Source organism: Artemia franciscana, chromosome 11, assembly GCF_032884065.1.
Source record: "Artemia franciscana chromosome 11, ASM3288406v1, whole genome shotgun sequence".
Lineage (NCBI taxonomy): Eukaryota > Metazoa > Arthropoda > Branchiopoda > Anostraca > Artemiidae > Artemia > Artemia franciscana.
In genome coordinates, this window is record NC_088873.1 from 9,897,344 (window position 1) to 9,912,206 (window position 14,863).

At 34.4% G+C, this 14,863-nt stretch overlaps 1 protein-coding gene across 2 annotated transcripts in view; it reads left to right on the plus strand.

Annotated features, from left to right (window-relative positions):
* The window catches only part of LOC136032783 (RNA polymerase II-associated protein 3-like), a 75,851-nt gene extending 61,924 nt beyond the window's left edge, over nt 1-13,927 (plus strand). For both annotated transcript variants that reach the window (XM_065713142.1, XM_065713143.1), the window contains exons 8-10: nt 1,184-1,453; nt 10,901-11,093; nt 13,761-13,927. In XM_065713142.1, the coding sequence (XP_065569214.1) occupies nt 1,184-1,453; nt 10,901-11,093; nt 13,761-13,855 (558 nt within the window). In that variant the 3' untranslated portion in view covers nt 13,856-13,927. The remainder of the gene's footprint in view (nt 1-1,183; nt 1,454-10,900; nt 11,094-13,760) is intronic.
* Nucleotides 13,928-14,863: the final 936 nt, after the last annotated feature.

Genomic DNA, 14,863 nt, shown 5'->3' on the forward strand with positions numbered 1-14,863 from the left:
GAGATTTTACACGGCAAACTAATACAGGGAGGATATACCTTAAATGTAAACTTAGATAACCATATATATGTTTAAAAATGGAAATTGAGAATTCAGTTTTTAGTAACAATGACCCCCATGTGCTATTATACTGTTTCTGGTAGCAAAAAAATCAAACTAAAAGTGTGGTACTGAAAGGTTTACATGATTCAACGTGGCAACGCTGACAAAGTGTGATACTGCCCTAGAAACCTCAAAATTTAACATAGCCTAAAGAAAAATCCTGGCTTTCAGTTATGATGAGACCTAATATTCATCCAGAGAATACAAGAATACATTTTATACAATTTGATGAGGCTACAGCTATTTCTAATGATAGAGGTTTTTCTCAGTGGGCGAGGGAGGCTATAGAAATTTAAAAACATATATTTGCTAATATTTCAATAAATAGAGACACAGGGAATTTAAATATTGACCCAATTTATGATATTCTTTTAAAAAATGAACCAATAGTCGATGGGGGAATTAAAATTTTACACAATCACCAGGGGACAAGATTACCCACAAGGGACAAGAGGATTATTTCGCAACAGAATAATTAACTAAGTTTCAATTTTCATAAATTTTTCCTCAGTTGCTCTTTGATTCTCATTGAAGTAACTGGCATAGCTGCTTTTCCCTACGTGGATAAGTAGCGACAATTGTGTTTATTATATTTGGTGGTGGTTTTATTTGTTTTTAGATTAGTTTTCTTTTAATTTTCTGTCTTGTGCTGAAGACGCCTTGTTTTATACTTGCGAAATATGGGCGTTGTTTTAGTCTTTTAATTCTACTGGCCGTCGTCTCGTTTGAAGTTTTCTTTTTGTAGAGTTTTATCTCTCTTGATTGTTTATTGTCATGTCTTGCCAGTTCGGCTTAAGAACTTTCAAATTATTTTGATTTCCTTTTTACTAAAAGTACACCATCAGGCATGTGCACTGCTTTCAAAATATTTTGTATTTATATAAACTTTTAAAGGCAATATTTATTGCAAATGAAAATGTTTTATTTTACTCTTGGAAAACAGCCAGTAGAATAACACTCGATTGCGTATGACATGTTACTGCAAATTTGTAGAAAGATTTTGTTTGTAAATTAACTACCAAACTAATTACATTATCTGATAATCAATTTTTCAGAGTCATTATCTAAAATATCCTTTTAGGGAGACGGACTATTGGAACGGTTGCCAGTAATTCAAGCTCCTTCAAAAATGAAAGAAGAGAAAATCATCTCAGAATTTTATGACCAATTTAAACCAGCGGCTGTGCAAGAAGTACCTGAATCAGTTCAAGTCACTGCTGAAAGAGTTATTAAGAAATTAGAACAGCCTGTATTGACAAAGACACCAGCTCCACCTAAGAATTACGCTCAATTCTTGACCGATTGGAAAAGGCTTAAAAATGATAATTTGTCAAAGTATAAGTATTTAAAGGTGAGTTTATATTTATATCTAAACCTTTGACCTTAGATCCTCCTGTGCCACCAAAAGCACCCAGAAAAAGAAGAGCCGCTGGTCATTCCGCAAATACGCCGCCGCAAAAGCATTTTCCCGTTGGGGTTGTATTGCCCTTATCTTTTTATAATTTTCCACCCTCTCTGATGGTCTATCAGCTGGTTATGAGGCTGATAGACTGTTCTTCAAGAAATCTGGAGACCCCTTTATGAGCCGTGATCTTGCTATATATATATATATATATATATATATATATATATATATATATATATATATATATATATATATTCGCGCCACCCCAACACCTAGTTGGTGGGGAGCTTCGAGCCCCCCCCAAGCCCCCCCGCGCGCGTAAGTCGTTACGCGCCATATTAGTTACGCGCCATTGTAGTTGTGTCCCTGTGTCCCACCTGTGAATATAGATAGATTTATTTATGTGTTTCAAACTACGTAAAAATTGCGAATATACAACATTCTTGGCTTTCCCATTGTCTGTCCATATACAAAGCCGTATGTACTAATAATGACGTCATATGCAAACGCTCTTTTTACAAACAAACAAACATGCATACACACAACTCGTTTTTATATAGATAGATAGATACAATACAAATTAACTACGTAAAACTTGTGAATATACAACAGTCTTCGCTGTCCCATTGTCTGTGCGTATAAATAGATTGTCAGGTTTACCGACCCTCAAAGATGCAACATACAATTGTACATCGGTAAAGCAATCTGTATTAAGATCTATACCGCATTTTTCTAGTGATTGCCCTTGAGCTTTGTTGATGGTGGTTGCAAATGCTAATCGAATTGGGAATTGCAATCTTTTAAATTGAAAAAGCAGATCCGTTGGAATCATGGGAATGCGAGGAATAAGAACAGCCTCATCCTCATAAGACCCTGTCAAGATTGTGGCCTCTATTAGGTTTTCCATTGTTTTTTTTACGGCAAGTCGCGTGCCATTGCAAAGCTTTGGTGGGTTGATATTTCTTAAAAGTATTATTGGTACGCCTATTTTTAGTTGTAGCACGTGTGGTGGAAACCCTGAAGGATCTATGGAATTTAAAAATTCAGATGGATAATTAACCGCTTCATTTGGTTCCAAAATACAAATTAACTGCGTAAAACTTGCGAATATACAACATTCTTCGCTGTCCAATTGTCGCTGCATATAAATAGATTGTCAGGTTTACCGACCCTCGAACATGCAACGTACAATTGTCCATGGGAAAAACAATCAGTATTAAGATCTATACCACATTTTTCTAATGATTGACCTTGAGCTTTGTTAATGGTGATTGCAAATGCTAATCGAATTGGGAATTGCAATCTTTTAAATTGAAAAGAATTTTTTAGAATATTCGGAAATACTTTTTCAATCAATTCATTTTTGGACGTCACTAAATTACAGAAATCAGCAGGTAGTTGTATACGTCCTGAAATTGAGTCTACTGGGAGCTTTCCGTTTCCCATTGCCAGCAATTGATCTGAAAATGTTTGACCAGAGTCATCGTTTTGTAATCGGACACGCATATTTGTAGTTAATTTTAATGTTTTTACGTGTGCCCATAAATTAGAATTTTTCAGGCTAGCATTCATTTCGTCTGCAGGAGTTGATCTAGGTATTATAGGTAATGTTTGCCTGAAATCTCCCGCAAGCAATATTAATGTGCTGCCAAAGGGTTTCGACTTCCCTCGCAAATCTTTCAAGCATTGATCCAGAGCCTCGGGCGATTTTTTGTGTGCCATTGTGCACTCATCCCAAATAATAAGTTTGCATTGCTGCAATACTTTACCCATCCCAGATGATTTGGAAATATTGCACGTGGGAGTTTCTGTAGAATGCAAGTTCAGAGGCAATTTCAAAGCGGAATGAGCAGTTCTTCCACCAGGCAGCAATGTTGCGGCTATTCCGGACGACGCAATTGCCAACGCTATATCATTTTTTGATCGAATTGATGCCAGAATCAGTTTTGTCACAAACGTTTTACCAGTACCTCCTGGCGCATCCAAAAAGAAAATTTCTCCAACGTTGTTATCGACACAATGCATTATCGTATCATAAATGTCTTTTTGTTCCGACGTTAACTTGGAAATGTTATTTTGTACATACGACAATAGATCACTCGTACTGTAACTTTGTTCACGATCCAATTCTACACATGTCGAAACAGCAGCGATACGGTTAGGTGAAGGCATTCCCAAATCCTGAAGAGGTTTGTTTGCCATACGTACGCACAAATCTTCTATAACAACTAAAGTGTAGTTATAAATTTCTGATGTAAAATCAAAAGTCATATCTGACGACTCTAACTGTTTTCGATGGAGTATATCTTCGGACATTTTTGACTTATATTTTTCCCATAACTCTGTAGGAGCTGATGGAGAGCAAGTTGTTAAAATGATGCCAAACAATGCACGAATTTGACTTGGGGTTGACGTTTCGCACGCGTCATTGATGCAGTTATCCCAGTGTTGGTCATTCTCCAATAAATTCAGAGCTTGGCATGCACTACGGTAAGTGTCATGTATAGTACCATTTACAGTCCTCAAATACTCAAAGGATGTCGGACCGGGTACATTCACCAAAAGCAGGCGTAGAAAGAAGCATTCATGTTGATTGGGGTGAACGGTGTAGAGTCTTCCTATCGTGGTATCTTTGAAGATGGTAGGTTGGCCGTCGACTGACTTACCCTGTTTTCGACGTTCAAATACTTTATTTTTAGTATTCCACGTGTAATACGAAGGCACTTCAGTATACAGCAGTTTTTTTTGCAAAAGAATCATTTTTGCAAAGCGAAAAAAAAGCTGTTAATGTTGTCTCCGGTGGATTCAGGACTCTTTGTTGCACGTTGGTTTCCGTGAAATAAACACGTTGACCATTCTGTAAATGTACCGCTAATTGAACAACAGCTGGACTACGTTCATGTATCGGAAATGAAAGAATTCGCCAAACAGCTTCATTACTGCTTATGTATCTTCCAGCCTGATATTGTACGATTTCATCGAAATCTTTGATTTCGGGCTGCAAGCCAAAAACTGCCATGTCACTGCCTTTGTTGACGTATTTACATATGTATTTGATTGCCTTTACGGAGTTACAGTATTCAACGTTTATGTGTGCATTAAATGTTTTTGATAATAATGGGGAATATGGAACAACCCACTGGTTATCTACTTCGATGGTGGTACCGTTACGTTTCTTTATTATTGCTGTTTTACCGCCATCTTCAGTAGATCTTCTTCTATATTGTGGGTAACCATCATTGCCAGTAATTGTGTTTGGTACTAAAAGTCGAGGATATTGCTTTGTGCACCTTCCTTTGGCCATGCATGGTGAATTTTCGTTCAGTGCACCGCAAGGTCCATGTATCATATTTTTTACAATAATATCATGTAACCCCTTATCGACATTTTTATCAGGTATTTCAGCGGAAATCACATCATCAATTTCGTTCGAAGTAATTTTTTTATGTAGCCAGATTAGTATATGTGCGTGTGGCAAACCTCGTTTTTGCCATTCCACTGAGTACATCCAGCATCGCACTGACCCAAACACTTCAAGTTTTACAATGTAGTTTATCAGTGATTTCAACTTTTGCCGGAAGACACGGGCCGTAATGTCATGCCTATGAACCGCCGATTGTCCTTGAAGTAAAAGCTGCAGTATCTCGTCCCAAGATTGATTACATGTAAATGTAATAAATAAATCTGGACGACCATAGAGACGAACATACGCAATAGCATCTTGAGCATATTCATGCATATGACGGGGACTGCCAGCATATGACGAAGGTAAAACTGTTAATCTTCCAACGTTTGTGGTATTACCGTCATTTATAACTGCATCTCGCAAATGAATGTATTGTTCAGAGCGGAGCTTGGTCTGATTCAGGCGGATATATAGCAAACGTTCTGATTCAATTTTAGCATACATATCAACGACGAATTGGTGAAACAATTCACGGCATTTTAAAATATAATTTTCTTCATCCTGCCGAATCATTAGTCTATAGGAATAATAATGCATTGCATTATATATACATTAGTATATATATATATATATATATATATATATATATATATATATATATATATATATATATATATATATATATATATATATATATATATATATATATATATATATATATATATATATATATATATATATATATATAAATGGACCAATTTTGCCAAAAAAAAGTTTTCTGGCCAAATTTGGCCATTTCAAAAAGTCAGTACACAAGAACCAGGAATAATGAGAAATTTTGGTATGCATATTCAAGTTCAGTGTAAAAAGTTTACATTGGAAGTATATACACTTATTAGGCAAGAATTAATGTCCCCGTATTATAAATAAGTTCCATACGAAAGTATTTCTTATATGTAGTCACCATGTAATATAAGGTTTATTCGTTCTTCAAGAAACTTTTAAATAAAATCTCTCGGAAACTTATCCTGGCTGATGTTATTCCAGTTATATTATCGTGTGATAATGATGCTATTAAAAAAAAAAAAAAAATCTAAAATCAAATTCTCTGGACATCAATGGCATTTCTACCAAAACACTTGAATACTGATTCAGTTCACATTTACGAAGGAGAGAAAATAAAAGACAACAATTTTGTTTCGACTATTGAAACATAGGAAATAAAAAGAGAAAATGTAATATATATATATATATATATATATATATATATATATATATATATATATATATATATATATATATATATATATATATATATATATATATATCAAAGCGTTGCGTTGCAAAGAAACACTTGCAGATCCTCTTTCAGATGTGTTTGGCCTCTTTGATTGTTCCGCGTACTTTTCTTTAGGGTTCAGTAACGTCAATCTTGATATGTGGAAATGACCCTAGTGTCTGCAATTTATACCGATCTATAACACTGTAGCATGTACAGTTAGTAAAGTTTTCGAGTATTCCTTATACCTCCACTAACTTCTTTTGAAAAAATGGTGAACATCAGCTTGATTTTCAGCAGTGCATTTTCTGCGCTCATGCTCATCGGTCACTAGCAAAAATGTTGATGGATTCTGGTGAACGTGGTTGTAAGATTCGTCTAAACAGTTGTAATTACCAATTGACTGTATTTGTTGCATTCTAAAATGCTTTCAGGCAAGCCCTCGTGAAATCATACATAGTGAGTGGTTCAGGAGGAGGTAGCACAGAAAAACAATTTCGTCTTAACTATTGACGTTACTCTTTACCTTCATTTAAAATAAATAGTTTTTGTTTAATAAAACACAGACCTGATTGGAAAAAAACAGTTTCTTTCTTAAGTAACACCGAGACTTGACTTTACTGAGAAAAGATGAAAAGTCTGTAAGTAAGCCATTTATTTTTAAAAATCCTGTAAATCCGTGGCTGGTGGATTTTTGTTCCCTTGTGATACAGCAAATGAATTTTAAAATACTTTATTTACTAAAAAGAATTGTAAATAAAAAAAGATTCATCTGTGTGTACTAGACCTTTCAAAGGCTTTTGACAGTGTTGTTTACACTCAAGCTTTATTTTCCCTGTATTCTGATTGGACGAATTTCTCAGTTATTTTTGTTTTGAGGTATTGGTCTAAACATGCGTACTTAAATTAAATCCTGTGAAATGAACCTCTGTTCGATGCGGCTTACGCCATGGAGGAGTCCCATCCCCGCAAGTTTTTATATGCGGTTCGACTCGGTCAACTTATTACTATGAAGTATCTGATATTTCACGTATAGCTTACACTGATGATAGTTTATTGATTAGCCAATCGAAATGTTCTTTAGCTAAAATGTTTAGTACCATTCGTGATTTACTAAGTAAAAATGGTTTAACTTGGAATACTGAAAAATTATGTTTTAACTCTTGCGCGCATCGTCTTTCCCTCTTTAGTGTTCTGATTTCACTATTTTTATTATTTGTTCTTTGAAATGGCTTAGCATTTCTGTAGCATTTCCTTGAATGGCTTAGGCGAAAATTTAAACGGAAAGCTTTATGTAAGTCACAGTAAACTTTTTGTGATCATGCTGCGCTTTTTCCTGTTGTTGTTTTCAATCTGCTAAAATGACAGGGGCGCGTTTTACGCAAGCGCGTAAAACGCGCTTGCGCTCGTATTACCTTCAATATATTAAGTCCCTTCTTTAATTGCTTTCACGTACTCGGAACTGAAAACTTGTTCATAAATATAGCGCATCTTTGATGTGACAAATAAGCTTGAGTTACTTCACTTAAGTCAGCCCATAGCAGGCTGGGGCCGCACCGCGGGCTCATCTATCTTTTTGTTCATTTGTAGAGTTTTTGTATTTGTGTTGTATTTTTCCTTTCTTTTTTCTTTATAATCCGCTTTTATCCTCTTTTTTTTGGTTATAAATAAATTATTATTATTTAATTTGCCATGTTTAGGTTTTAAGAAAAAACTAAAATATTTTTTTCAGAAAAAAATCAGGATATTTTTCGTTTCTTTTTCCTTTAATAATTTAATAGGGAAGCTTTGACGCTAGGTCAAGTTTGGCATAAAATTATTTTTGGAAACTTTGTTTCGGCCTTCTCAGGAAATAAATGAGTAAATCAAACAATTAATGGTAATGATCTGTAAGTAAGGAGCGACTCGGCTCAATAGTAACCGAAACTTCAAAAAACAAAATTTTAATATCAGTAGATACACCAAAAGAATCAACTCATTATGCTGATTCCAAATATATAAGAAGCATTAAGTTTAGTGTTATCCATCAAAAGTTTCGAGCCTGAGAAAATTTGCCTGTATTTTGAAATAGGGGGAAACACCTCCTGAAATTCAAGGAATCTTAATGAAAATCATGCCATCATATTCAGCGTACCAGAGAACCATACAGTAGGATTTTCAATCTCTTATATACAAAAATGTAAGATTTTGCTATTTTTGCCAGGAGACAGATCACGGATGCGTGTTTTTTTTGTTGTTTTTTTTAAGAGGTGATCGTATTCTAACGGAAATTAAAATTTCTAGTTCCTTTTTAAGTGACAAAATGATTGGAGGGCGACGGGGCCCCATCCCACGCCCATTTTTCCCCAAAGTTATCTGAGCAAAATTTTGAGATATTCATTTTGTTCAGTATAATTGAAAGATCAAATAACTATGTCTTTGGGTTTAAAATGACCCCCCATAGTCCGTGGGGCAGAGGCCTGTAATTTATGAAATTTTATCCGTTGCATCCGTATAGTGTTTGTTTATGGCAAGTATACGGACATTTTTCGTGAGGGGGGGGGGTGCTTTTGGTGGATTTCTATAGGGAGAATCTTCCTTGGCATTGGGAATTTCTGGGGGAGTGAATTTTTGAGGGGAAAAGCTACACTGGGCGTATTTGACAGAATTACTATACGAAAATTCTTTTTAATTGTCTTACATTCTCTTAGCCAAATTTTTCTTGTGGAGATGTTCCAGAGGAATTATCCAGGGACTATTTTACACGTGTTTGGTTTCCGGAGAATAATTTCTACGGAAGGGGGGGAGGCGTTTCTGGAGTGATAGAGAAACCGATTAGAGGTTAAGTCTTATTCAAATGAAAAAATACCAAGGAGAATTTTTCAGGCTGAACCGTCCTCAAACAATTTTACGGGGAGGGATTTTCTGCGAGGATAGAACTGTCTGGAGGGAATTTGACGGGGGGGGCGATGCACTTTACTTTTGATAAGATTTCCACGGAGGTTTCCGTGAGGGGGAGGGGTATATTTTATAGAATGTTAGCCAGATTTACCGGAAATAATTGAAAAAGGATCAGAAATTAAATATTAAAAAAAAGCTTTTTAACCAAAAGTAAGGAGCAATATTAAAACTCAAAACTAATATAAATTATTCCATATACAAAGGGTTGCCCCGTCCCCAATCCCTTTCTGTTTACGCTACAGTTTGACTGTTTAACCCTATTTTTTAAGAACGGCTACAGACGCAAGGGGTAAGTTTAATTAGAATAGGAAGGTTTTTTAAAATTGCTAACAGTTTTAACTTAAAGAGTAAGGGTATTGAAGAGGGGAGCAACGCTTGATATACGGAATAAATCTGCCAAAATTAATATGCAAATTTCATTTTAAAATTTCGTGTAGGGTGAGCCAAATTTGAACCTCATTAGTGGAAAAACGTTCAGAAATTAAATTTTAAAAAAAAGTTTTTTTTACTGAAAGTAAGGAGCGACCTTAAAACTTAAAAAGAACAGAAAATTATTCCGTATATGAAAGGGGCTGTCCCCTCCTCAATGCCTCGCTCTTTACGCTCTAGTTCAACTTTTTGTCAAAGCTCTTTTTTCTAAAACAATAAATACTTTAGCGTAAGGAGCAAGGTGTCGAGGAGGGACACTCCCTTTCATATATGGAATAATTTTTGTTCGTGTTAAGTTTTAATGTCGCTCCTTACTTTCACTTAAAAAAAACTTTTTTTTTTATTTTATAGCAACAAGGATGAGAAAAGTTTCATAACAGGAAATTGGAAAGAAAAAGGAACCTGGAAGAAAGGAGGACGTAACCCTTTTCACTTGTTTTAAAGCTTAAGTCAAACTCATCTTGGCTGTTAAAATCCAGCAATATTACTAATAATATAAAATTACCTCTTCATATTTACGAAGGAGAGAAAATAAAAGATAAAAATTTTGTTTCGACTATTGAAACATAGGAAATAAAAAGAGAAAATGTACTATATATATATATATATATATATATATATATATATATATATATATATATATATATATATATATATATATATATATATATATATATATATATATATATATATATATATATATATATATTCAAAGCGTTGCGTTGCAAAGAAACTGGTTGTTTCTTTATACTACTACAACCGACGCCTTCTTCAGCAACTATGTTGGCCTGATGCCAACACTGCTGCGCAAGCTTCTCATCTTCTCATCCACCATCGCAGAGTTTTATTCCCCACTAACTAGTTTGGAACCATTTTTATCTCGGATTGATTGTTTTGTATGCGTTTATCGGATTAATGATGGCTTTTTGTACTACTAGTGTCTTTGCTTCGGCCCTTCAGTATATTACTACAGCTGGGTTCGAAACTCTAGGTCGTGTATTACCAAGCTGAGATCAAACTCACTTTGCCACCACAGGACGGTTATTTTCTTTTTATTCTTCTTTGATTTTAGTTTGTCTGCCTTTTTATGTAGTTTGTTTTAAATTCTCTCTTTTCCACGCTGAGGACGCCTTGTTTGATACAGGCAAAATATTCGTGGAATTATTAATCTTTTTCTTCCTACTACTAACCCTAAACACGTTCTTGTTTTGAAGACTTTCAAATTAATAACTCTTCGACAACCTCTCGGTATTTGTCCTTTGAGCTTGTCTCTTTTATAATGGTGCTAATGCCATCTTAATTATTGCTTTAATTGGATCCTTTTTTTGTTATTTTTCAGCAAATGAAAAACTCCGATTTATCTACAATATTTCGAGAGTCTTTAGAGCCTGATGAACTGTCTGGGATTCTCAGTGTCCTAGCAACGTATTTTGTTCCAAATGAGGATCCAGTCTTGCCATACCTTTCTTCACTTTCAAAGGCTAAGAGGTTCAAATCTGCTTCAATGTTCCTTAGTGATGAAGATCAGAAATGTGAGTATGAAATGACATTTTCAAAGTAGGAGATCTGGGCCTTTTTTGTTTTGGTTAAAATAGATCGTAAAACGGGATTCAGTTTCTGGTTTTTCGTCGTTTTTTTACGGGTAACTTAAACGGCTTGGGTTTTTTACTTAAAAACAGCTGTTTTTTTTTATTTCTTTAGGTTTGTGAGGTTGTGTCTGAGACACGAAATAGTCATACCTGTCGATAAAAATGCCACAGTATATGAATGACATGGGGTTTTTCTTAATTTTGGCGCCATATTTGTATTCCAAACGCGAAAATTAAAATTGCAAGAAATTGATTTTAAGAGTTTATACCAACACTAGTTTGTTTCCAATTGTTCTCTACTAATACTACATCTTCTTAACCTTTGCCAGATTTCTGTCACAGGTAAAAAAAAAACTGCTGTTCGAAGCTTCAATCTTTTCTAGTTTTGAAAAATTATGCCTTAAATCTCGGTTATGACTGTTCAAACAAAAATTTTATGCTTGAAAGCTGATCAATGTTAAACCCAGGAAATAACGAACGGCGAACATAATTGGCGCTGTTTGAAAACCGTCAATATATCCTCAGAGATACATTACATGAAAACTATAGGAAAATTGCATTATTTATTTAGTCCGAGTACGTGCCTAATACATGGAACGAAGTTTCTAGCAGATACTTTTTCACTCGCTATTTTTTAGTCCCGCTTGAAAAAAAAGCAGCTTGACAAGCAAGGTGACAGAAAAGTAAAAAATTATGTCTGAAAATAAATGAATAGAGATTAAATCTTAAGCCTACAGAAAACTAAGCTCTGTTTCAAACATCAAAAAGCTTGGCGGATCCTTTGCTTTTAGTCTCCCTTCAGCCACTTGTGACAGCAGTTGCAACCGTGCTTTTAAGAGGTAGCAGGTGGGGAGACGAGAGACCTGGAGGCCTTCTAGGACAAACTCAAAGGCCAATCGAAGTCAATTTCGGTCTTATAATTTCGATCCCTCATATAGCTCTTAAGAGGATTCGATACCTTAAAAGCATTTCGCAAGCCTCGGCGTTGGTTGATCATTACAAAGACACAAGGCCCATTAGCGAATTCTAATCAAAGCGGGTAGCATCACAGGGAACTCGCAAAGTTTTCAAATTGCTCAGATGATATTTCCTTTTAGCTGATTTTTAAACGATTTCCTAACATGTATACCAGATCATTTTTAGGGACTACCCTTTCTTGAACTTTAAAAGGAAAATACTGCTCCAAAAAATAATTTTACACTTTTTAATTATGTAAATTTCCTTAAAATTGAATATATAAATCTTCAGGCTGTGAAAAGTTGAATTGTTTTTCTAGGATTTCTAGGTGTTGGCTTTTGGTTTTCTTTCGTTTATTCGGATCTCTTATCCAAGCTTTACAAGTCGTAGCCGCCCAAACAGTTTTAAATAGTTTTGCTATACAAAATAGGGAAGTGTATAATGGACAAAATAGGACTATCCTTTAATGCATCAAATCCCCTTAATCCTTGAGCTAACCAAAAAAAACGAAATCATGAGGTTTTTGTGGGAAAATTGTCTATATGGAGAAGGACATTCTATAAGTTACGACATTCACGGATATAATATGACAACGACAAAGTAGCAAAAATATACATTATTCCGAACTATAAACAGTTTCTAGTAATAAACCTTGATATGAAAATTTTAAGTAAACAATCTTAAATTATCATTTTATTTTTGTAATATCATTGTATCCCTAACAAACCCAGCGCCCGTAAATGTATAAATATAGTACAAAGCTTTCGATAATGACCACACAGAAACTGAAAATTTCTAAGGGATCATTAAGCAGAACTTTCCAATTTGTTTCGAAAAATAACTCATTTGTACCGTCCCCCCCCCCTAAATAGAGACCCGAAATTCCTTAAAAGACGCTTAGAACACTCTCGTTATCTCACTATCTCTTCGAATCTATTTTAACGTAAAAAGGAAGGTGCTAAAAGTGGGGAAATAAAGTAATTTCTTCAGACTTAAGACTCAAGGAGAATTCTTGCCCCCAGTGCATTTTTTCACAAGCATTAAGAAACAAAAAAGAACCACGTGAAAAATCCAGATATATACTGCACTCGACCTGCCTCGTTGTATTGTTTCGTGGATTTCTATATTTGGGCTTGTTTAAATGCAAGTCTTGTTTCATTTTTGTTTTATGTTTTCATTGTCTTTGTTTTTTTGTTCTTTTTCTCGTCTTTGCGTTTTAAGCTAGTTTTCCTTTTTTCCCATCCAAATGTGAAGCCGACGTATACAATCTTTTATTATTTACATAAGGAAGCTCTTCAGCTTCTCTTTTTTATTATTTTCCTTGAAGTTTTTATTATTTTATTCATTTTTATTGTTTTATTATTTTCTCTTTTATTATTTTCCTATTTCTCTTTTTCATTACTTTCCTGAAAATTTTCATTTCCTTTTTTATTATTGTTCCTTGAAGAACAAGGAGTTCTTAAAGGAACTGCTGTTCAGTACATAAATATAAAAAGTATTGATTTTGCACGCTTCTCGGTTGCTAGCTTAATTTTTGGCTCTGTTCCCCACCACCACTAGAAAAAAGCTTTGCCCCTCTCCCCCAAGTTTGTATTGATAAATATTTTTGTCCCTTTTTGCTCGTATTTATTTCTAATGCTTTCCTATTTCTAGGTTTAAATCTTGTTTTCACGGCAGCTTTGGAAAGACAAGAAGACGATTTAAGAGCGATTGATAAAATACGAAGTGCTTGGTTTGGCATCAGTTAAAAATATTGTACTTTTGTATTTGTGACTTTTCCTCTTTTATTCGAAAATAAAAATGAATTAATTTTCTTGCTATTTAGCTAATCTCGAAATTTATTCTGCTTAGAAGAACATTACATAAAAACGCTTATCTCTGAAACAAGCATATCGTCTCTGTTACACCGAAAGACCATACAGTGGCTCCAAGATAACGGCGCGAAAATTGTTAATTTAAAAATAGAAGAATATGATGGACTACGCAATGGACTGAAAGCTACTACAAAGATAAAGAAGCAAGATTTGTCAATACTCATCCCTAAGAAAACTATGATTACATCTGAAAGTGCACCTCAATCTGAAAGTTGGACCTCAACTATAGTTGAGGTCGAAAATATACAAGATGTTTAAAATACAAAAAAAAAATATTCAGATAAATAACCTTCGTCAAGTAACCAGAACATGTAAGAACATTACATAGAAAAGTAATCTTTACCATACGATATGCATCTTTACCATGGATATCTGCGATAATAGCCAAAGACCGTTTTCTAAGAATGTGCTGCTTTCAAGCCCACGTCCTTGATTTTGAAATACCTTTTTTTATGTATTTTCGATTCAAAATGTATTTATATTTTCATTTTAAAAAAATAGAAGAGAACAAGAACCCCCTCCCCTGGATTTTGAAGAATTTTTCCCCCTGATGCATTTTCGTGAATTGACGCTCCAGTTTCTAAAATGTTCTTGGAGTAAGGACCAGGAGCATTTTTTTTTTCTTTTTTTATTAAGCAAGCGAAACTTAATAAAATGTTTGGTGTGATGAGAGGGTTAATATTCATCAATAAAAGGCGTTAAAAAACGACGATTTCGCAGCCTTTTGACAAATAAATAGTCTTTTGTTTGGACTATATTATCCAACTAATAATAATATTTACGTTGTTGTAATGTTATCCAACCGATCTATCTTAAAATTATCTCAAACAAAGAGAATGCAGATAATAGAGAGACAATTAGATAGGTTTCTAGGCAACATGA